General features: G+C 38.8%; 1 protein-coding gene across 1 annotated transcript in view; it reads right to left on the reverse strand.

Annotated features, from left to right (window-relative positions):
- Positions 1-25,265, reverse strand: part of LOC118825478 (laminin subunit alpha-3-like) — a 140,899-nt gene that overhangs the window by 42,946 nt on the left and 72,688 nt on the right. Inside the window, 16 exon segments of the mRNA XM_036596091.1 lie at positions 776-1,006; positions 2,243-2,326; positions 2,518-2,619; positions 4,041-4,202; positions 4,704-4,844; positions 6,029-6,173; positions 7,434-7,638; positions 7,990-8,201; positions 8,494-8,609; positions 10,272-10,411; positions 12,301-12,427; positions 13,487-13,622; positions 20,052-20,149; positions 20,934-21,042; positions 22,889-23,052; positions 23,681-23,795. Of these exon segments, the coding sequence (XP_036451984.1) occupies positions 776-1,006; positions 2,243-2,326; positions 2,518-2,619; positions 4,041-4,202; positions 4,704-4,844; positions 6,029-6,173; positions 7,434-7,638; positions 7,990-8,201; positions 8,494-8,609; positions 10,272-10,411; positions 12,301-12,427; positions 13,487-13,622; positions 20,052-20,149; positions 20,934-21,042; positions 22,889-23,052; positions 23,681-23,795 (2,287 nt within the window).

The following is a 25,265-nucleotide window of genomic DNA, read 5'->3' on the forward strand; positions in this document are numbered from 1 at the left end:
ACAAATGGAACAGTCCTAACGAGGCTGTGTGGTGATGTGACCAGAAAGGTCCCGCCTCTTCCAACTACAGCAAATGGTCAGAGAAAATGGAGCCTGTTGCATCGTGTTTGTTGCTTTTTCATTTATTCACAGAAATGGAGGAGATATTCTTATTAGTATGATAAACTACATATCGTCGCTGTCCAATGAAAAACAAGTATCTCCAAAATAGTAAGTTTACAGGAGAAGGCAAAATCACTCTTACATTTCAATGTAAGTCAATGTAAAAAGATTTTGTTCCAAGTGATTTTAGAGCATTTCTACTGGTCCATGTATCATGATGCACAACATAAAGGACAGCTGGTGTGTTGAAATGATGTAGAAAACAAAAAATTGCCAAAAATGGAGATACATGGTTTTCTTTGGACAGCGACGATATATACAGATACTTCTAAATAAAAGCAACGTATGGACAAATGCTTTAATTAATCATTTTAAACTTAATGAGGTAACAAATGAATTCATGGATGTGAACAACTTACATTTTAAAACAAACTTTTTTTTCTTTGCGTCGTTCGTGCACAGAGAACAGTGGGTAACCGAGGGCCGGATGGAAGGATACATCTGTTGCGCCCTCGAAATCACTCCAAACGTGGGCTGCATTTCTGGGCTGTACATAAAGGGTCCTTCACTAGCCTTGTATGACGTAGCGGCCGAGAAATGCAGCCTACCTTGGCTGCAGCCTAGGCTTTGGAACACAGCTAGTGAGAAGTGAGAATTAGTTTAGTACCCTCACCTGGCAGGAGTCGCCGATGTACTGTGGTGGGCAGGAACACACTTCCACAGTGCTGGCTGGACCCCCACTGCCTGTAAGACTAGCCTCCTCCATGCCTACGTCCCCGATGCTGAGCCTCTGACTCTGGCTGAAGTGCAGTGCTCGGATCCACACCGCCTCCAGCCTGGACAACACACGCATCAGCTCCTCGCGGGACACAGGTCTGTTGGTGCCACTGTGGCGGAAGTTTCCCTGTAAAAGACATCATCAGGGATTAAACTCAGTACAGTTACACTGCGGAACTAAATGGAAGGTCTATATGTGGAGCATTCTGTACACACTAGCAGTCAAATGAGTTATGCTTGATTTTTTATTATAAATTAAATTAATAAACTAATAATTAATCAAAACACTGCAAAGTATGTGTTAACATGAAGAGCTATTTGTAAACTTTTTGGAAATATTTAGCTTCAACACTCAACTTCAAGTTTATTAAAGTTTCTTTCTTAGTATGAAGAGCAGGTTTTGTCTACATAATAATTTGACAACTTTCTTTTCCAAACTATTGTTAAAAGCACACATTGAAACTGCTTTGGACAAAAAGGTGTTAAAAATACCTGAATCGTTTGAGTGCTGACATTGCAACAAGAATAAAATGTGTGGGAATTTTTCCTATTGTTCCTTCAGCTCTGATGTTTTTTAAAGAAAAATGGCAAAAACTAAACAGATTTCTAATCTCAGACATGTTAAAAAAAAAAAATGTTCCTTTTGTATTCAAAAAGCCTTTATCTGAAAAACTAGGAGCCCTAAACTTTTACAGAGAAGTGTATGATGATAAAGTCAGTAAATATCCTGCCTTATTCTGGTGGTGATAATTTAATTTAAAGGAAGAAAATGTTGACTTGTATTTGCGAGACTGTTCCCCACTTTTCCAGTTCCACTGCCATGGTCATACCAGAACAGGTGATAGAGCTGCTTGGAAACCAAAGCCATACACAGATCAGATTATTTGATGGTGGAAAAAGCTGGACTTCACTGGTTAGATCCTGATCCTGATTAAACACTGGTTCACCATGTGTTGTGAAATTGAAATGACACATGGAAGAAATGCTGTAATGTACCTTGTTAAAACCCATTTGTAATTCAGCACCTCAAGGTTTTTTATTTCAAATCTAGGCTTATTAGTACTTGTTATTAACAGTTTAACATCATGCTTCAAATCACCTATTTAGCAATCAATCTTAAATGAATACTCCAGAGTTTGTGAACCTAATTTCTATCAGAGGCAACAGCCCATTATATTGGCTTATCTTATATGTGTGTCTTGAGTCAACAGGTTTTCTGTTTGTTTACTCAGTAAAACATGAACGAAATATGTAAGTTATGTAGTTATGAGAGTGAGGAATTGAAGTTGGACACACGTTAGGGTCCTTGGAGTTTAAGGGGATAAAGAACTGCTTTTTATACTGTACTGAAATAATGTTTTACCTCCACAAGCTGGACGCGGCCCTGGTAAAGTCTGTCTGGGGAGGGGGACTGAGTGTCCTGGTAAACCAGTGTCATTTTCTGCCCCTGTCAGATGGAAAAAAACAGAGTGCACATCTTTCAACTGAGTGCACCAAACATGACTGAACAGATACATTTAGCAAGACTCAGCACAAAGAAAGCTCAAATGAATCACCACTGAGGATAACTAAAAATGAATCAGCAGTTACCAGGCAATGCGACTGCAGTCTCAATCAGGGTTTGTGGTGTATAAATACCTTTAGAAGAACGTCAGGTTGCTTATCCAGCAAACGCATGCCCTCACGAGGAATGCCAAAAGATTTAATCTGATATGTCAGGTAGCCCCCATAAGACGACACCTGGAGGGCAGACATGAGGAGAGGATTACGTAACACTGTCTGTTATTACATAACAGTGGTGCTTACTGATATATTTATTATTCAGATTTGTTTTATTTATATTAGTCCCTAACTTTAACAGTTCTGCACAGTGACATCTAAAAGTGTCTACGCCAATTTTGAGAATTTTGAAAATTTAAAGCTAAAGCCACTCTGTTTACAACCTGTTTATACATCGCCTTATAGATGTCATTAAAACTCACTAAGATCTTGTAATCTGGAGGATTGACATGATAGTGATGGTTTCTGACAAACTTGCATCCATAAAACTGGACAAATGTACAGGCAAAGTTCCGTCTTCAAAATATAGATATGTGATTTTTATATAGGTGTGATTTTTATAGATAGCTGTGTTTCATGTAGTGTCAGAAACCAAATAAGCAAGACCATCTCAGATTACTTAACAACTCGAAGCAATTTGAAGTAAATGAGTGATCATTTAAGCCCAATCCCATTTCACCTCTTGCCCCTTCCACCTAGCCCTCTAGTTTGCTCGATTTTTGTTGAGATAGAGGGGTAGGGCGAAGTGTTAGGGCTACATGGCCCTCCGAACAGAGGTTTTTCAGAGGCACACTCCAAACAGAGTTATATGTGGAAAAAAAAGAAAAACTGGCAAGATGGCTGCGCAAGCGACCAAAGAAACTCAAAACGTGAGTATTTTTATCTGTTAAAATTACAATAACCATTGCATTATCTTAATATAATTTCATTTCAGTGTATTATGGTCCTTTTCTTTATAACCAGCATAAAAAATTGTTAATAGTATGCTAGTGTCTCGGTAGCTAGCTAGCTAAATTTCCTGTTCCACCTTAAATAGTCCAGCAGTTCTGATGCCTGAAGCGCCAGAATGTAACTGCTGCTCTATTTAAGGTGGAACAGAAAAAATTCTAACAAGAAACTGGCAAATATCTGACTTCAGCTTCATATCACTGACGAATTAGGAGTGGGTGATAATAAATAATTGTCCCTCCTCTTTGAAGGCATATGATACCCTAAATTTAACTAAAGTTCAGCAGTGAGGAGCTGAACTCCTCTGCTATCACTGCAGACTGGCAGGGTCGCCTACAGAGCAGCGCTAGTAGCCTTTTAATGAAGTAATGTTCTTCTTTATTTGAGGGTCCCGTTTCGTAGGGGGAGATTTCAACCACTTCTCCTTGTAATTCAGTTCCAAGGGCAAGGTGACACTCGAAAACAAGGGGTAGGGGTAAAAATAAGAAATGGGATTGGGCCTTAGGCTTGCAGTTAGCAACACACTAACTGACTGATCAAATATGAGATGAAAATTGTGTAACTTTGCTTTTTCACCAAAATACCACTTTCAAGCATCATAAAAAACACTGTTCACTCTTCGGACTCATTTGGAGTTTAAGCGAGGGTCTCACCCTGTCCCCCAGGTAAGACTGAGGGAGAACCCAGTGCAGCTGCATCACAGACACGGGCAGCTCCTGAACATCCGCTACCACCGTGTTACTGAGAGGATTCAGAACAGAGGGAATCTCCTCCAGATCAGACGACATCAAACGCCAGGAGCGCATGTCTACAAACTGAGAGAGCGAGAGAGCGAGAGAGAAAGAGAGAGAGAGAGAGACAGAGAGAGAGAGAGACGTAAAGAGAGAGACAGAGAGACAGAGAGACAGAGAGAGAGAGAGAGAGAGAGAGAGAGAGAGAGAAAGAGAGAGAGAAAGAGAGAGAGAGAGAAAGAGAGACGGAAAGAGAGAGACAGAGAGACAGAGAGAGAGAGAAAAAGAGAGAGACAGAAAGAGAGAGATCATGGCCTCGGTCTTTACGTCTTCTCAAAACCACGAGAATCATCAGGGGCTTTCTTTAAAGCTCTTGTGAGAGCAACAGAAAGGAAGAATGCACTCAAAAGAAACATCATAAACATGATCTTGTTGAAAATGAAAAAAGTATGCTCAACACTGCCATTCAAACGTTTGGAAGCACGTGTTATACTAATCATATCACTCATACAATGTATTAAACAACACCAAAAGGTTTTTTCAGCTTTGACTGCTTAGAGGTTACAACGAGGAACACACATGCACCTTTCCTCTGCGTTTCTCCGAGCTGCGGCACTGATCTGTGGCTCCAAAGCAGAAGCACTTGGTGCATCCTTCCGGGTTGGCTGGGTCAAAATGGAACGAGCCCTTGCGGCACATGTCACAGCGAGAGCCCTCCACATTACTCTGATCAAACCACACACACACACACACACACACACACACACACACACACACACACACACACACACACACACACACGTTAAGAACAACTTGGATCCCAAACATAAAACAGCGCAATTCACAGCTGTGCATGAGTGATCTGCTGGAACTGATTAGCATAATTCACTTCAAGGAATTTGGAAGATCACTGTAACGACTCGGGATTAAAGTCATGCAGCATAATGATCAAAGCTGAATAATGTGCAGAACACTTTGATGTGGATGCAGTAATTTAATGGTTATGAAGATTATGGTAAGAGAGAGAGCTACACCTTGGGAGCCACATTTTATGTCCATTTTACCATCTTAGCTGTAAATATGTCTAAATATGTGCTAATGTACTGGTATAGACTAATAATAACACAGACTTATATTGCTCTGCTTTAAGCTTTAGCTCAGCTATAGCTGCTTTTCTTGCATCTCTAGCAGGATACTTTTCCACAAACGTTTGATTTTTTTTGAGGTTGAAGCCAGCTTCTCATTGTTCAAATTTTAACGGTCCACCTTAAATGGTGCCTAAGGTGACAGAATGTAACTGCTGCACTTTTTAGGGTGGAACAGGAAACTTCAAACAAGAAGCTGGCGAACAAGCCGACTTCAGCTTGTGACTTTTTAGTGTTTGACAGTTTCTCGTTGCAGATTAAACGTATCAGGAAACCAGCTGAGTGCTCATAAATGCAAATAAGTCCATTCGTCTCCAATTTATTGATGTTCGTCTTAAATGTCTTTCTTTGCCGCTTCGTTAGCTACTAGCTAGGAGAGACTGTGGTTGTTGCTATGGTGACCTGCAGTCTGCACTTCAGGGTTAAAGGGTGAATTAGCAGTGATACATTAACTGCTGCAGATGGTTCTATATAGAACCTTTTTGAAAATGGTTCTATAAAGGACCGAAAAGGGTTCTTCTATTGTTACGATGTCAAGCCTGTTACAATAGAAGAATCCATTTTGGTGCTATATAGGACCCTTTTCAAAAAGGTTCTGTATAGAACCACATGAAACACATTCTCCATCAATTTAAAAAACCATTTAACGATGCAAAGAACCTATTAATCATGCAAAGGGTTCTTTGAGTGTTCATGGTTCTTCATTATATTGAATGAGAGTGCAGTGTGTGTGTGTGTGTGTGTGTGTGTGTGTGTGTGTGTCACCTTGCAGAGGCACTGGCCGCTGTTGGGGTCACATATCTGTGGAATCACTCCCCCGACGTTACATGAACACCGTATACACTCAGGGAAGCGGTAGTAACCGGCGACACACTGAGAGCATTGTCGCCCACCTATTCTGGGTTTACAACTGGAACACAGAGGAAAACCACACAATTCACACATACGTACAGTATATACACAGACCTCAAATGGATTAACAAAATAAACAGGCTCTGTACACAGAGACACACTGCTTAATACACAAAGGCAATTTAAAACCTTTAAATTAAAAAGCTCAAAACACTGAGACAACTGACTCAAAGCAACTACCTAGGGTAATGAATTTACTTCACAGCAAAACTGGCTGATGGCTGAATTTCAGTAGCCTTTTTAAACCTTGAAGCTCACACGGTGCGAAATAAATGAACACATGTAACACATTTCTAGCACGTTTCCTGCTTCATAAATAACATTAATCGCAATTTGTTGGGCCTAATTTAAAGTAAGAGGGAACTGTCATGCATATTTATACTACAACAATTTGATATGGAGTACAAGCAGCATTTATACACAGCATTCATGCACTTACCTGCCTCACACTCTTTATGCCATAAAACTGCAATACACACCAGCAGCACAAAAATAGAAATAACAAGCAAAAATCTGATCCATTCTGGTTCTTGGCTGATTCTGGTCATGCATCCTCACTACTAGCAAGTACTATCATAAAGCATCCATTAGTAAAATGTCTGCTTTAGTCAGTTTTCAATGGAATATAGTCAAAAACTGGTGCTAGATCTTGTAGTTGCCTGATATCTACATATAATGTCTATTGCATGCTAAGTTGGCTGCAGCTACTGGAATTTTGTCACTCACATTCTGTGGCCACACTGCCACTTCTATGCACTGGTTTACTATAAAAGAAGACCTGTTATTTATGCTTGTAGTCACTCAAAACAATCTTTGGTTGGTTACGCTGCATGTCAGTCAACTGTCTCTTTCTGGTCAAAGTAAGTGGTTCCTGATTTTGAGTGACAAAACCAACCAGACTCTCAGGGTCCGATCTGCAAGACTGCAGACAGACAAAGTACAGAGATTCCTAATCCTAGTCCAGTGAAACCATTCACAGTTCACTACTTTCAGTGCTTAAACCAAATCTAAATTATCATCTTCCCTTTATCTGAAATGTAGCCAATCACCCAAGATACGTTTTGGTTCTGAAGTTTTGTTCATTTCTCACTGAAGCTACGAGGCTTATGTAGCTAACAAGTAATGAAAGTGTATGTACACCAATTAGCATCATACAGAACTACACACAAAAATCTTCTTTATAGTAAACAAGTTTAAAGAAATATCAAAATCAAACTGGAGCCAGAAAACTCTAGTTTATTTATCAGCTGCGACTCACGTGCACTGGCCGGTGGTGATGTGGCACTGGCCCGTGTCTCCAGGGGCGATTCCGATGGGGGAACAGTCACAGCCCTCACAGCCGAGCAGCGGGTGATAGCTGAACGTGCGGCTCTCACACACTTCACACGCAGGTCTCACGGTCTGCGGAGGGCAAATACACTCCCCCGTCACTTCGTCACACAGCCGCTGGCCACAGTCACATGCTGCAGACAGGCACAGAGATGGAGGACAGGTGATTGGAGAGGCTACGAGGCTTCACATATGGACATTCGCAATGGAAAAGGCCATCAAACAACTCTTAGGAACAAAAAGAAGATCTGAGAAGCTGTTTATTTATATAATAACAATATCAATAGCAACATACTGATGCACGGTAAAATACTGTAAGAGTGCAATCTGTAAAAAAGCAGCTGCAATGCTCAAAAGAACTAAGTGTACATTAAAACATTAGCACATTATTTACTATGACTTTTTAATATATTAACTATAAACTCATTACTTTTAATGAGCATTAAACTAACAGACATCACTGTCTACCAGCAGAGGGCACTCACGTCTGCAGTACGGAAAGCCGTAGAAGCCTGTGGCACAGCGAGTGCACTGTCGGCCAATGACGTGAGCCCTGCAGGAACATTGGCCTCCAAGCGGCTCACAGGTGGGGCTTGTTGAGCCCACTTTGTCACAATCACAGGGCAGAGCACCGTTGTAATAGTGGGCAACCAGGGAGCGGGCTGATGCCTTACAGAACTCTGAGGCACTGCGGGGACTGTGGGAAATTGAAGCTCGGTCAAAAAGAGAAAATCTGACAGTCTGTGGTTTGGGACACTGTATGACATACTGTTATGTAAAAAAAAATGATTTTAAGATGACTGCAATTACTATTTTAGTTATGCAACACATCTTTAGAGAGATACTTCTCAGATAACAGTATATGACAGTATAAGTAATTAGTAAGACAGTATCTTTTAGATAGATAGTTTTTAGATAACAGTATAAGAGATCATTGTTTTACACTGATAAACTGTGTCTGCATATATGATAGTTCTCCTCACACTTACTTGATGTAAAAGCCCTGAGAGCCACACTGGCTGATGAAATCTGAAGCCTTATCCAGTGCTTTAGCCTTAAGCAGCTCGGGGCTGTAATGGTCCTCAGGGACCACCAGGATGTAATCCTTCAAGAAGAAAACAAACAAGGGACAAGCAGAGGAAACCCAGTGAGGCGTGTCATTAAAACTTCCACTTTGGTGATTATACCCTCTGATTAGATAAGCATAAGCCTTGCCCTTTCTATTTTTGTGTATTGTAAAGTCTCCCAGGACCATTTGAATGCTTTTCCATAGGTGTCAACCTATATAATTTACTTAAAATATGGTTTTGTTGCTGTTTTAGAATTACACAGCCATGTTAGGCTGGGATACTAGAAATCTAGTCTAATACAATAAAAGGCGAAATATATATATATATATGTGTTTTTTACACTTTTTACACAATTTTAGACGTAAATATTAAAGTCTCCACTTCTGAAGTATAACATTTAAAAAAGCATTAGCAAAGATACATGTGCCCCTCAATGTCACCTTGCAGATGACATCACTTTTGTTCTGTCAGTTCACTGCAGGACAGAATTTCTCAGCTCTCTCTCTCTCATTGCTTTGAACAGTGTTTGTATGTGTATAAACTGTGCGATTACCAGAGGAATATTTCACAGTGAAGAAAATCTCTGCTGTTGTGCCTCATGATTTTAATGGTAGACATATAAAGATATGGGTATCCATCCAAGTATAAACAGTTTGGAAGCTGTGAGATTAAGATTTACTGTTGGCTGACATCTAAGGTTGATATTTATGCTTTCAATTTCTTAGAAACATTTTGATACATTTGTTTAAAAAATACAAATATACACTTGATGCGTATGTCTGAATTTACTTCCAAAGCAAATATTTCATTTTAAGGGGCAAAATAAAATCTCAGCACATGTGGAGCTTTTTAAAGCCTGGTGGAAAAGCATGATAGGTGATGTCCACATGAAAGTGCTTGTTTTCTTTTGTGTTTTGTTTGTTTTTTTGCAGTTTCTTTGTCACTGTAAAACATGGAAAATAGCAAAAATAAATAAAACTGTTCTGTGAGTGTTAACTATTGATTAATACTGTATATTTACACACAACATTATTTCATATTGTTTATATAAATAATGTCTTATAGTATATTGTTGCTGTTGTACCAAAACCTCATTACTTCAAATTAACATTCAACATGATGAACAACTAGAAATGGTCCAAAGTTGCTTGTAATAAAATCTACATTCATTAATACACATGAATGTTAAGAATGTTCTTTCTTTCTCCTGTAGAGTGACCGATTCATTGGTACAAGGTATCAGCTGTATATACTCTACAATGATATGCAGAGTATATGCAGTGTTTGCATTGTCTGTTCACTGTGTATTGACTGTTACTCAGTGACTCTGTGCCAGAACAAATTCTGCTGTAACTGAACTTGCACTGACAACACATTGCAAACAAACTACTGAATCCTTGAAAGAGCTGAGAGACAGCCAGGGAGAAGAAAAGAAAGAAGCTCTGAGAGACACTCAAATGGTCACATACCAACCACATACCACAGTACCATCCCTCTCTCCATCCTCCACTCCTTTTATGGAAGCAAATCTATACACTGGTAGATCAACTGAAGCATCAAACACACAGCCCTCATGAGGCCATTTGCTCTAATGTCAGCAGACCACATCAGGCTGGATTAAGGACTAGCAGGGCTTACAAACTGGAAAAGGCTAATAAAAGGAGCAGGAACGGGGCAGTAAAGGCATAGCTACTGACCAGAGTTAGAGTTTTTCCTTTCGGGATCCTCAGTGTGATTATCATGGTCTGCTGCATGGCGTCCAGGCTGATGCGTCTCTCTGCTATAACTGCACTCCTGCAGCCAGACATGGCAGGGCAGAAGGAGGCGTTCAGCTGGCCTGGAGAGCAGATAACACAGAAAAGGGAAAAGAAAATCACAGGCAATCCCAATGAGACAAAAAAAAAAAGTATGGGAAAGATTTTAGGGTTGACACTGACGATCATATTCCTGGCTGAGTGGTGAGTAATGTCTGTTTATTTGAGTGTCCCTGATATCGACGAGACCCACAAAGGTTTGAAAACAAGCCTGAGCACTCCGCTATCCACCACCGAAAACCCCTACCCTCAGGAGGCTCAGATCAATCAGAAGAAAACCTGCCCGCCATCTTAGGAATCACTACTGAAGGACTACTCAGATGATTAACAGCTCTCTATCAGTACCTTCAATAATGGGCAGCATGACTGGACCAACCCTCTCAAGTGCACCTGCCGTGATTGTGTTTTTATTGTACTTTTTTGCCAATTTATCTTATTCTTATCTTATTTTTATGGTATTATACTTTTGATTTACATATAGAGTTTGATATAAACTATATGGCCATATGATCATCCAATGTTTCTTCCAAAATCAAGAGAATTAAAAAGGAGTTTGTCCATTTCTGCTGCAGTGACTGTCTCTACTCTTTAGAGAAGGCTTTACACTAAATGTGTGAACATTGCTTTGATGATTTGATTGCATTCAGCAGCTGGAGCACTAGTGAGATCAGGTACTGATGTTGGATAATCAGTTCTGGATCTCTCCAATTCATCCCAAAGGTATTGGATGGAGCTCCATCACTCTAGAGAACGCAGCTCCACTGCTCCACAGCTCAATGCTGGGGGGCTTATACCCCTCTAGCCTATGCTCAGCATTGGACATGGTGACCTTGTGTCATGTGTGGCTGCTCCAGAGCATCCTGTTCTATTATCAACGCTTTTCTATGGAGAATAGAAGTTTTCTAGAAGACTACAAGCTGTGTGAGCATCTGAACTCTTGTGTCAGCAGTGAGCGACCTTAAAGCAGCTGAATTCACTAATAAGAAGGGGTGTCCACAAACTTTTGGAGTGTATTATGATTTTAATGTATTTGCTTTTTATTCTGATTATAAAGTTTTTTTTTTATTTATCTTCTCTGTTGTGTTTTACTGCTAAGATCATGAGACGAACTCCTAACCAGTCACTCAGTATGGTATTAAATATTGGCTCAAAATTCTGATCTGTTTTCATTAATCAAGTAATGGTGACAGACCTAAGAAATTCCAAGTACATTATTAAGTGTAATGATACTCCTATACCATATGTATATATGCGATATGTTTACAAATATAATAACGATACATAGACAAAGATATAAAGAATAATGACTAAAATAAACACAAAGCATTTAAGCATTTTATCCTTATCAAGATAAAACAAAACTTCAAAATAATTGGCCTGTGTGTGATTCAATATTCTGATATTTAGGCTCTGGGAGAAAATACACCAAGAGAACTTCAACTCACTGTTTGGTGGAGCACTTAAAGCTGCAATGTCCAATCTAATCCACAAAGGAGTTGATCCAACCACGCAGGACCACACCTGATCCCACTTGCTTACATTAGTTGGTCTCAGTCTTCAAACAACTGTTAATGTGAGCTCCAGCTTTGTTGAAATGAAAACCTGCAGCCACTCCGGCCCTTTACAGATAACACTGGAGACCCCTGACTTAGAGCATGATGTCATCACCTAATCCTAATGATGGCAACCACAGAATTCATACTCCATTCAAAGCCACTATGAACTCACACCAGTATTCCTGTATCAGCTTTAGCACTTTCAATTCAGAGAGATGGCAGCAAAATGAAACACTGGTGCTTAATCTTATTTATATTTCAGATCTGAAGAGTGCTGAATCATTCTAAAAGAGCCCAAACAAGTTCTCTTTGTCTTAAAGGTCCAAACAATCCCCGAGTGCAGTATGTATGCTCACCTGTCCAGGTGTTTCCCATGTTCAGCAGGACCTCCACAGGGAAGGCAGGGTGCTCAGGCTGACAGTACTGCACTATAAATACATAACGGCCTGGCTGGGGCACCTGCGCACTGAGCTCGACCTCAGTCTGAGTGAAGAAATAGACACACATTCAACTGAAAAAAAAAAGATAGGCCTCTGACAATGTGCCAAAAATAAAAAAACTCAAAAATGATTTTAATGTAACAGTAATGAAAATAAGACATAGTGATTAAAAACGCTGTTTTTTCCCTTTTCTTTCCACAAAGCTGAAGTTAGCTTTCTCTTTGCCAGCTTCAGAAGCCAGAATGTCACACTATTTAAGGTGGAGAGGAAAATATAATTATAAATATAAATATAAATGAATAACAAGAGAGTAAGAAGCTAACTTCAGCCTCATTTGCTCTTCTGTGCCAGTCAGCGCAGCTGCATTCAAATATTTTGAAAGGCAGCAAATCAACACTGAAAATGTCAACTGTGTGGAACTATTTGACAGGTTCTGCGAGGAACATTAGACAAGAGATTTGTTGTTTGTTGTTCATGGTATCAAAAGGAGCAGGAGTACAAAGAAAAGTCCCTGAAAGCATGCCCCAGCCACCTGTAGTCTCAGCTTTTTAACTGGCAAAAAATTCACAACTTTTAAATTAAGTTCACAATTTTATGCAAATTATAAGATAAAAATAAACTGCAAAAATAGCCTAATGTAAATAACCTGTTTTACACCAATTAACCAATGCATTTCCGTGTACCTTCCAATCTAGGCCACAGCAGTTCAGCCAAATCCAGTCCACTGAAGTTACACAAGGAATTATTTAATTAGAACAGAGGTCCATTTTCATAAATCAGTTAAGGGCATGGCAACAAAAACAGCCTGTTTAATTCAATGGGACAAGTGGAGCTTGGAAAGTGGCAATGTAAAAACGAATTACGATTGTTTTGGTATTTAAATACATGCAAACATCATAAGGGACTGAGGGAAAAAACTAAATTCAAGAAAATGAGACCTTTAAGGGCTTGGCAATTGGCTACTGACAATATGGCTACTGACAGAGCTGTGTCCAGGACTAAAAAAACACCATGGAGTACCATAAAGTAACCTAATTGCTGTCTGGTACTGTCAACATTTGAATGTGAGTGGCATGATGGTGCAGTGCAGACAGGAACGTACCTGTGGATATTTGAGCAGAAGCCCATCACATCTTCCTGAAGACTGAGATGAGAACCTGACCGGCCGAGTCACAGATGAGGCGTCAAGAACAACAGCCGTAGAAGGAGTGTGGAACTGGCTTTGAACACAGTGCTTACTGCAACGTAGTACAAAAGGTTTGTTTTTAGTTTATACAAGGTTTAAGAAGTAGTAAACAGGGGATTTTCAGTGAAGCAAGGCAAACTCAGAGTCAGAAGCTTTTTATGGATTCAGAAACAGCACTTTAGAGGAGATTCATACAGACTCAGTAGTGATGCAACCCAGGATAGAGCTGCTGCAACAGGTTACTAATTCCACTTTATCCCTTGTGTCGCTTATAGTCTGCATTCTGACTCTGAAAACAGACATTTTAGCATTTTGATTTTGACTCTTTACTTTGATTTTGCTTTTTGCAATTATTCGTGTAAACAGCATACTATAACTTCTCAAATCAGTCTGAAACTGGTATCAGATATTGAGAAATCTGATAGACACCTGAATTTTAGATTACAAAGTAATTTAAAGCACAGTTTTTCTACATATTTCTACACAGGCGGTGGTTTTGGATAGTGAATAAAATGGTTATACCTGCGCTGCACGGCAGTTGCACCACTATACAGAAATGCTGAGCTACATGTTTCTCTACACCTTTTCACATCAAACCTGAATGACTGTTTCCATCTCAACGAATGATTTGTGCAGAAATTTTGAAAAATCAGTGGAATTCTGCTTTAAATCAGGAAACTGCAAGTGTTGCCTTCGTTGTATATTTTGTGAGAAATCCAATTATGAAGTAACTGCAATACCAATTATCATATTTAAATGCTTGTAAACACGCTGCAGGAATTATTGCCAAAATAGTTATCAGATTATTTATAATGTTAATATAAATATAATCTATGTTTCTGTACTGAATTTTATTACGTCAATGTGTTTTCAGTCACTCTTTGTTCTATGTGTATTTTCCTTGCTGAAGCTTATTCATAACAACCTGTATGTTCATGTAGACATAAAGTATTGAACATGAACTTGGAACATTTGGGTGATTCTACAGAAATGTCCACTTTTTTATCTGTCCATAGGAGTCACTGGTGTTACTGACCGTCATTGGTGTTACACATAAGAAAGGTAACACCAGAGACATTTTTAATGAAAAACGCATTTTACAAAACTGCTACAGAGCATCAAACCACATGTTGTCAATCATGGAACATCCACTAAAATATGTAATTTAATCCATTTGTATTCTATTTTTCCCACAATAACCTAAGAATAAAGTAGGTCACACCAGTGACGTCAACTAAAAGCTTCATATGAAATCATGAGCTAAATGAGAAAATCTCTGATAACTGAAAGACACAGTGGACTTAGCATGCGCTTTTCTTCATAGATCTTCAGAAAATAGGTAAAAGGAAGTCAAGTGATGTCATCGGTGTGACTTTTATTTCAAAATAAGAGATTTTTTGTTACACAGTAACACCAGTGACACGACTCCTGGGGACAACAACTTTCATTATATATTCTATAATATTTACTTGGCATTTGTTTTCTTTATGTCATTTAAATAATATATTTCATAGTCATGTAGATATTATTGCAGTTAAAACTGCAGAAAAACATGTTTTTTACCTCTAAATATGGCCTTTACACCTGACTGTAAGGACGAGCACTTCTGTGGTGCTTGGAATTCTAGATAACTGATTTAAAAACCAATATTACTAAATTGACGGCTCAAGACGGTGTAATTGTTAAAATAATGTATTGTTTTACTTTAAACAAATAAATACACTGTAAGCCTAACATGTTTTTCAAGTGTAAATTATCTTTAAACGCTAGGCACACAAAAATGGACATTTCCATAGAATGACCCATTTATAACTAGTGATAACCGATAAAAGAGAGTGCATCAAATATAGTAAAGACTGGTGTCTCATCAGGCTCACTGGAGGGGGTAAGACACCTAGGAGCTCAACCTGGCAGTGTGGAACGTGATGAAGAAAGTGACCCACTGCAGCTCAGGTCAGAGAGGAGCCCTGGACTTCAACCTACACAGAGCCGCTTAATCCTTCCTTTGAACTCTGAACACTCTAAACCCCTCATGACAGCAGTCACATGATCTTCTGCTCCCTCTTCCTATCTCCTTCATTACACTTGTGAATGGTTGCTGGATTTTATTTGTAAAAATGAAGCAGCTGCTTTACATACATGCATGGCAGACTTTGCGACCTCATCACAAATACAAGCTGTTTCTTTTCCAAGCAACTGCAAGAGAATCACATTTAGCAAAGATGGCCTGATATCCTGAGTTATTTATGTTGTTTTCTATGTACTGACCACACATGAAAGAACAGTATAAATAAAGTCCAAGTAATGGTTTTCTGCATGAAACAGACCATAAAGAGAGGGAATGCACTTACTTGCCTATAGAGGGCAGTCTGCACTGTAAAACATCACAAAAGGTTTCTAGAGGGAAGAGAGCTTGGCTACTGTACCCAGACTGTCTAATGTGCTTGGAGACAGTCATTTAGGGTCAAACTGCATTTAAAACTTTCTCCTCAGAGTCTTTGAAGGTCCTTCTCAGAGGATAAGGATTTACTTTTAGATATGTTTATAATGGTTTACTTCTGTTCAAAGTTGACTCTCTCTCTCTTTTTCTCTCTCTTTTCTGTCCAGTCGCTTTCTCCCACACTGCTCTAATCTCATAAAATCTTGTACTTCATTCTTTTTACTTTTTCCCACAATAAATCACTGTCCTCATCTCTAACAAAGCTCGCTTGACCGCTCTGTTTCTGCTCTTTTTTTTCAGTCGTCTTTTTGGCCTTTTATGTTTTGTTTCAGAGGAATTGATCAGAGATTAGAGACCAATTTTGCATTACTTTAAAAGGTAGTAAGGATGTCTTATCTAACTAGAAGTTAATCGTCTAGTGCAGTGGATTCCCGGACCTTACTGTGTGTTAAAATGGCTATTAGTTATACAGGATAAGAATCAGCAATGAGATGAGAGGAGTATTGGAATAGTGTTCCTTAGTATATAAAGACTTCAACAGGTGTGTTTTTAATCCACATAAAAAAGTTTTACTAGTTTTACTGGATTTTTTCTTATATTGTTTGTAATTGCGCTGAATTTTCACTTGAATGCTTTTTTATTTAATGTTTAGCTTATCTTCACATGTAAAGCACTTTTTCATTTTGATATTAACAAGATATTAATGATGTTATATAATTTAACATCATTAATTTTCATCATTCATTATGAAAATAAAATAAAGTATGCTATTCAGACTTGTAAAATCATATTTAATTCACAACTTTCAACTTTCTGTCCATACAGTCATCCATACTGACAAACAAATAGTCTTCAATGTGGTTTCAATAGCTGTAATTGAAGTGCTGATGAAATCCATACTGAGACGAACTGTTAAAAGAGAGCACTTCACGTAACTCAGTAAGAGAGAATGGAAGGGTCATACAAAGGTCAGAATGACAGGCCAAGTAAAGACATGGAAGGAGGTAAACACCCACTGAAGGGTCAAAACATCCTGCTACCCACTAGAGTGACGTTACTGATGTTCTAAATCTGCATCCTCCCTGCCCACAATCTTCACTCGCTTAAAGTTAAAGTTAAACTGAATTTTCCTCACCTTTAAAAAACAAATAAAGGACATAGTATTTAAACACTGTTAAGGTTCTATTCTATCTATAGTCCCCAAAAATGTTAAGGCTAAGAGATACAACACTGTGAAACAGAATACTGTTCCGCACCAGCAAACCCAACCATACATTAAAAAGGCAACAGCTTGTCATTTATTTACTGTGGAAATCATAAAAAGGTCACATTTTCGTAGGTGTGCGTTTAATATTAAGCTTTCAGACAAAGTTAACAGCCCATAATTACTCATGGCCTGCGGCTCTGAGCTTCAGATCAGAGATATACAGTAAGAGAAAGGCAGAGAAGAAAGGAAAAATGGAGGCTTAGCCAGTCCAGGTGAGCCACCCAGCCTTCTGTGTGGAATGCAAGCAGCCACACCTGCACAACAGATGTGCTCTTTTCAACAAAGCGTGTCCCTACCAAAATATGCAACTGTGCTGAAAAGTAAAAGGTGTAGAGAGACAAAGATAAGAGCCTAGACAGATATGAGTCGGGCTTGGAGCACTTGTGAATTTATCCATAATTACTGATAACAGCCATGAAACTGATGATGAGGGCTCTGATCTGTGATCTCAAACTGCAGCTCAGGTTTTACTTCATTTACACATGGAGCAGGAAGCTGCCCTGTGAGCCCCACTGGGTAACCCCATCAAACTGTATTTTTCATTCGGAATTTTAGTCTCATGATTAGTCATTAGTTGTAGTCATAAGTTTATTTTCTTTTTATTTATTTTACAGTGAGTCAATTTTCGTGGGTGTAAAAAAGCGATTTTTAGTGCTCTGAAACTTTGCATCCGTTATGTGAGAAATGGATCCGTTCAGCAGTAATGGCAAAGTTATCACTTTTCTTTTACCCAGTGAGACTCAAAGAAGCGGTCAGTGGGTAACAGCCTGTTCTGCTAAAAACACTGAACAGCATGGGGAATTCCATCGACACGGCAGCACCGTGTATGAACTGCTACCTATTTCGGCTCAAATCTATGAGAAATTTCATCTCATGAAAGTTGGCATTAGTTTTGATGTACACGTTTTAAGAACGACTTCTTTTGCTCTCTGGCACAAACAGAAACTGTTCTAGACATATGGCATATTAGTGTTGTACCAATACTGATACTGTATTGGTACCAGAATTTAAACGCAGTATCGGTGATGGGGATACCGATACCTTTGACTGACACCACAAAGCAATTTCTGACACGTACATGTGTGCCAGTAGACAGAACTTAACAGGGGTGTGGGATGACAAGCAGCAGTATAAACGCTAATCTTGCTAATGCAAAATCTGTAACAGCAGTTTTTGGTGTGAAGAACACGCTAACGGAGCTGCTTACCTGAGTAATCATTTTTAGTAATCACTGCTACTGTCTGCTGCTGTGTGGTTACTTACAGTCTGAGTTAATGTTACTGAAAGCTGAAGGAACCGCCAGACTCTGAGTAATGATAGCCTTTAGCCTCGATTTAGCCTTTAGCATAGCAGCCCACCAGCCAGGACTGTGCGTCCACTAACTGCAGCTGAGGTGCACCTCCATCGGTCAGCTGTATCACTGAGCAGCGGGGTCTTGCGGCCCGTTGCTTCAACCAAGCCAGAAAAACACAAAGTCGCTGATGCTGACAGTGTGAACGACAGTGATATTTACTGAAGTGACAGTGATGCAGCGCTGAGTGAACCAAACTCACGTATTAAGAGATTTGGATGTGAAACAACATCAGCTCTGTTTCTGAGCAAGAGAAGCTGCTGTGTGCAGCTGTTTTTAAGTGTTTTACACAGTAAAGATATTTTCCATTTCCTTAAGTTGTTAAACATGGTTCTTATTACTTTATTGAATAGTAAATAATAAATATATACAATAAAAGATCAAAAAGTTTTTTAAGCGTCTAATAAATATAACCCAACAAAAACAAATGTAATCTAGCCAAGCTGAGTGTGTTTTATTTGTAACGCATAACATAGATTTTACCAAAATAGAATATTTAAAAAAATGTAATTGTATAAATATCAGGACCTATAGGTGAGTATTGGAAGGGAAAGTGGTATCACTGTATCTCTACGGCATATGTAACTGTAATATACAAACAAAAAAATGAATATTTATCAATAATTCTGTCCTTATATATTAATCTTTATAAATTTCTTATTATCCCAGCCCTAAATCTGAAGACTACATGTGAAGACTACATGTCAACATTGAGAAGAGGACTGTCTTCAAACTTGAATGAAATCACAGTTATCATTGGCAATGCTAAAAACAATTTAAAAAAATATATATATTCATTATTTCTCAGTCATAACTCATTGTAGCAAGAAATATTGTGTGGATTATAAAATACCACATTTATATTTATAAATAGAGGAGGATATATATTTAATTACAATTTGAATTCAATTAAAAGCTGCTGTTGTACATAAAGTCTTGTTTTAAGGGAAAAATGTGTTACGTTTGACATATTTCTGTCACTGTTTGACATCAAAACAGAAGTGTAGACTCAAACCTGTTGATTCAGAACGTACATCAAATGTACATGTAATTAATTTCATAACTAGCCATGTAAGTAATTATGCAATTCTGTAATCAGACAAAAATAAAATAACAAAGCAATAATAATAACTAGACATCTAACAGATAAGAACCACCTAAAATAGTCTAACATGACTATTGTCATTGTGTGTCATAATAGACCTGCGTGGTGCTGAGTGTTTCTAAACTATGCTGAGCTTTTCTACTTTGATGCCAAGTGCACTGTACCACAAAAAGCACTTGCTTTCAAGAGCTCCACGCTTCACAGCATTACACCGTTCTCTTTCATGCTAAATGTCCCATGGTCAGCAACTGATGTATCAGAGAAAAGAGCTTCAAAGAAGCGAAAGAATCTGTTTCCACACAGATATAAAAGGTTTACCTGTCATCTGTGAAGCGCCCGTGGACCGAGACACACAGCTCCTTGGGATTGATGAGCTCCATGGTGAAATTATCAGAAGGAACTGCATACACTCGATTCTGTGGGAAAGCCATGAAAATACAGGAGAGGTGAAACACAGACAACAGCCAAAAGCAACGCAAACGCAAAGGAAAAAACTTCCCATACGAAGCCTACACTGTTAATCTTACTCTTTTTATTAAACCAAATCAGAGTTGTGACTTCAACAAAGTGACAAGAAACATTTACACAAGCATAATGTGTTCTTGATTCCTGTCTAGATGGGAAATCGAACCCCAGTCTCATGCTATCCAACCACTTCTAGTAATGAGAATGGACTAAGAATGGATTCTGGAATCCCATTACACTAGAAATAAAAGTACTGTGCTAGAGATAAAGGTGCTGCGCAGGGACGTTTCTTGTTCATCAAGGTACAAACAGTGTAAATGTTCCCTCAAAGGTACAACAGTGGTTTTATGATCCAATTGTGTAGCTTAAATACATTTTTCCCTGTGGAAAAGTACGTATTTGTATCTTTTCATAACCAAATGTGTTAAAACAGAACAATAAAATAAAAAGCCTGGAGACGAGATGGGGTGTGTGGGGTCAGTACAATTTAGAGAATATAATTTCAGTGGATTATGGAACAATTATGTTCCCTGACTAAAGGTGCTGAGATGTACTCTTGAGGGGATAACCCCAGTGACAAGAGGGAAACAGCCCCAGTGAGAGTTTCATACCTTCATTTCTGAGAGTGTAGGATGGCAGTTTTAACAATTAAACAAAATAGCAATACTACGTATAGAACTTTTCTCCCATCCCATCAGAAATCATTTGCTCCAGCTCAATGAAACTCAATCTCACCAGCAGGAATGAGGCAGCAGATGCCTGCAGAAGAATTTCTGCCTTTGGAGGAAGAAGAAAGTGAGCGATGCGATTCTGTCCATCAACGACTACAGAGCGGCAGAGGAAGCTACAGAGTAGAACACAGTTCGTATCAGTTTATGAGTGACTGGCTAAGAATATGTCCAATGAATAAAGTCATTATGTTCATAACTAATCAACATGAATGGACAGTTCAGTGAAAGATCAAGTTTACACAATTTTCTCCTCCAAATCAGCCATGTTTGGTGTCCAAAGTCCGCTTCTCTAGTAGGCTAATGTAGCTCTGTGTGTTATCCATAAAAATTAACAAAAGATCAGAAAAAAATAGGTTTCAAGATGGCAGCTACTTCTGTCTTTAGCTGTGCAATGTGCTTTTTCTCATTTCATACACAACAGAAGGGCTTAATCTGCAATGTTTATTGAGACATTCACCTTTGCAATGATGATCTCACAGAAGCCAGGAAAATGCAATGATCCTGTACTATAGCAGCCACCAGCCCTCCTCCTAGAGATCTCCCTTCCTGCAGGTTTTACTTCCAACACGTATTTAATCTCACAGATCTGATCCAGCTAATTAAGGAATTCTTAAACCAGTTATCAGATGGATCAGGTATGGTGCTAAAGACTGCAGGAAGGTAGACCTCCAGGTCCAGGGTTGGTGACCACTGCTTTAATCTATCAAGCAAGCATCCTGAACAGACTCACATGTTCCAAATTCTTTGGGTGCAGGTCAGTCGTTAATCACATCACATTAAAATGTTAAAATGTTAATAATAATGTAATCATAGTTATTAGCGATATAATCACATTAACAGTTTGGTATTCTGTCTATATTGCACAGTCCTAAATATAATTATGCCATAAAGCATCAGAAACCACATAAGTTAGACTCAATCCCATTTCTTATTTTTACCCCTACCCCTTGATTTTAAGTGTCATCTTGCCCCTTGGAACTGAGTTACAAGGGGTAGTGGTTCCCTATGAAATGGGACCCTCAAATAAAAAACATTACTTCATTAACAGCTACTAGCGCTGCTCTATAGGCGACGCTGCCAATCTGCAGTTATAGCAGAGGAGGGTAAAGTTCAGCAACCTCACTGCTGGGCTTTAGTAAAATTTAGGCCTTCAAAGAGGGGATACAACAATTATTTATCACCCACTCCTAATTCTTCGGTGGTATGTAGGTGAAGTGAGCTATTTGCAGCTTCTTGTTCAAATTTTCCCATTCCACCTTAAATGGGGCAGCAGTTCTGACACCTGAGCTAGCTAAATTTCCTGTTCCAAGACATCAGCGTACTATTAGAGATTTTTTATGCTTGTTATGAAGAAAAGGACCATAATACATTGAAACAACATTAAACTAAGAAAATACAATGTTTATCGTATTTTTTTAACTGAGAAAATTCTCACATTTGTTGCTTTCTTTGGTTGCTCGCGCAGCCATCTTGCTGTTGTTTTTCTTATAACACTCTGTTTGGAGTGTGTCTCTGAAAAACCTCCATTTGGAGGGCTGTGTAGCCCTAACACTTCGCCCTACCCCTCTATCTCAACAAAAATCGGGACACCCTACCCCTAGACGTGAACACGGAAAACGGAGGGGGTAAGGGCTAAGTGGTAGGGGCGAGGGGTGAAATGGGATTGGACGTAAGACTATTTGAGACTAGAGGAGAAAGTGTTGAGGGCAAGTGGGCTATGATTTGGATGTGCAGTTTGAGCTATGCTAACTGTTGGGGTATAAGCTTTCGTTACATGTTAGCAACATTAGCCTCATAGCTCCAGCACAAAACTAAAGAAGCAAATTCCTGACACCAACGTCTCGTCCTACTGACTACACTTGGGTGATGGGAAAATTGTGTAAATCAGATTTTTCGCTGAAATATTCTTTGCAACAGTTCAAACAGATGTTCAAAAAATATGTTTTATAATAAACCCACCTGTAAGCACAGCTGTAGATGTTAGCCCTGGTTTGAACTTGGTCCAGGGTCTGTCCACCAATGAACACATTTACGTTCTGGGTGTGGTTCATCTCGCTTGCGTACTCTAGAACCAGAACATGGGAGCCAGATTCTGGAACATGCAGCATCAGCCGCAGTTGGGCCTGGACATGAGAGAGTTTATTTGCGAGTGCGTCCATTTCTAGGTTTCTGTATGACCAGCAAATGAGACACCTGCTTCAGTAGCGCAGATAAACAACAGGTTAGTCATCGGGGTGTGTATGTGAGGAAACTGATGACAGAGCCATGGTACTGCGACCAGGAGAGTGAGACGTAGACAGAGTTTGTTCCGCTCAAACATTGCAGAAAGCCGTGAGTTCGGAGGTGTTAAAGTGACTCACTGAGTCATTTCAACTCTCAGGGAAAAAAACAGATAGAGTGCGTGTTTGTTTGTTTGCTGTATTTTCTGAGCATGTGCTTAAAAAACAGAACAGGGTCAGAGGTTGACTTGAAGCATTTGTGAAAAATATTGCACTATTATTTCCTATGTTTCACATTAATCCTTAAAATACATCATAACTGCTAACAATAACAAAAGCATATTTTAATTTTAAATCAGCTATTTCTCACTCGCAGCTCATCAATACAGGAATTCTGCTGAAATAAAGAGTCTAAACTTTAACGGTGAAAATACTTGTTACCACACGTTTTTTAGGTTGAGTTTTTATTCCCCATGTTTGTGTGTGTGTAACTGCATTTTTAATTATCTGATCAGCATGCATGGTTGCACACCTGTCGGCCGCTGACAGAGGCCAGTTGAGGATGGTCAGCGGTGGGCTGCCGAAGCCCCTGAGAGGCCAGCGCAGACGGGAAGCTGTCCATTGGCACGTGCTTGTACAGGAGACAGCTGCAGCCAGGCATACAACAAAAAGAATCAACCCATGCCAACAAAACCCCACAGACACTAAATAGAACATGATAACATACTCTGACAGCCTAGACACAACAAACTTTATAAACGCTCTGATCGTCAAGTGTTCGGACCATTATTAGAACACAAAACCACAATTATTGTCCATCATTAGACTTCTCCCCAGGTCAGATCAGATCCCCGCTTAAATTTAACTAATAGCTTCAGTCTCATGAAAGGTTTAAAGGCAGCATATTTTGGGATGTCTCCACAAGAACTTAATCATAAAAAGTCTGCACACGGGTCTAAAGTGGTCTCCTCACTCTTCACTGAGACTTCTGCTTTGTGACAAAGCCAAAACATCTGCTTTTTGTTCTGTCTGCTATCTGGCCACGACTTTAAAGTATAAGTTTGGCAAAAATCAAACTAGTACAATTCCCCCTTCCAAAAAACCCAAAATGTCAGCTATGATAAGTTTGAAGACTGGAGTTGCACCTTTAGTTTTGCACTGGAGCTTTAAGACTAATATATCTAACAAGTAATGAAAGCTTATACTCCACCAGTTAGCATCAGACAAATCATTGCCTAAATCATCACACGCCTCGCACTGTGTCGAGTTGTTAGGTAATGTCAAATAGATGGGTCATTCTACAGAAATGTCCATTTTTGTGTCCCTAGCGTTTAAAGATATATTACACTTTAAAAACATGTTAGGGCTACAATTTATTTATATTTTAAAATAAAACCTTAAGTTATTTTAACTATTACACCTTCTTAAGCCGTCAGTTTCGCAATATTGGTTGCTCGTCCTCACAGTCGTGTGTAAAGGCTGAGTGCCATATGTAAAAAAAAAAACAAAAAAAAAACAAAACATGTTTTTCTGCAATTTTAACTGCAATAATCTATACATGACTATGAAGTATTTGATTTAAATCACAAAGAAAACAAATGCTAAATAAATATTATAAAATATATAATGAAAGTTGTTGTCCCTCGGAGTCGTGTCACTGGTGTTACTGCATAACAAAAAAATCTCTTATTTTGAAATAAAAGTCACACTGATGACATCATGACTTCCTTTTACCTATTTTCTGAGGATCTATGAAGAAAAGCACATGGTAAATCCTCTGTGTCTTTTCAGTTATCAGACATTTTCTCATTTAGCTCATGATTTCATATGAAGCTTTTAGTTGAAGTCACTGGTGTGACCTACTTTATTCTTAGGTAATTGTTAAAAAATAGAATACAAATGGATAAAATTTTATACAAACATATAACATATTTTAGTGGATATTCCATGATTGACAACATGTGGTTTGATGCTCTATAGCAGCCATTTTGTAAAATGCATTTTTCATTAAAACGTCTCTGGTGTTACCTTTCCTATGTGTAGCGTCAATGACGATCAGTAACACCAGTGACTCTTAAGGATAGATAAAGTGGACGTTTCTGTCTATAAACATGGAC

This window comes from Colossoma macropomum, unplaced genomic scaffold (assembly GCF_904425465.1).
Source record: "Colossoma macropomum unplaced genomic scaffold, Colossoma_macropomum, whole genome shotgun sequence".
Classification (NCBI taxonomy): domain Eukaryota; kingdom Metazoa; phylum Chordata; class Actinopteri; order Characiformes; family Serrasalmidae; genus Colossoma; species Colossoma macropomum.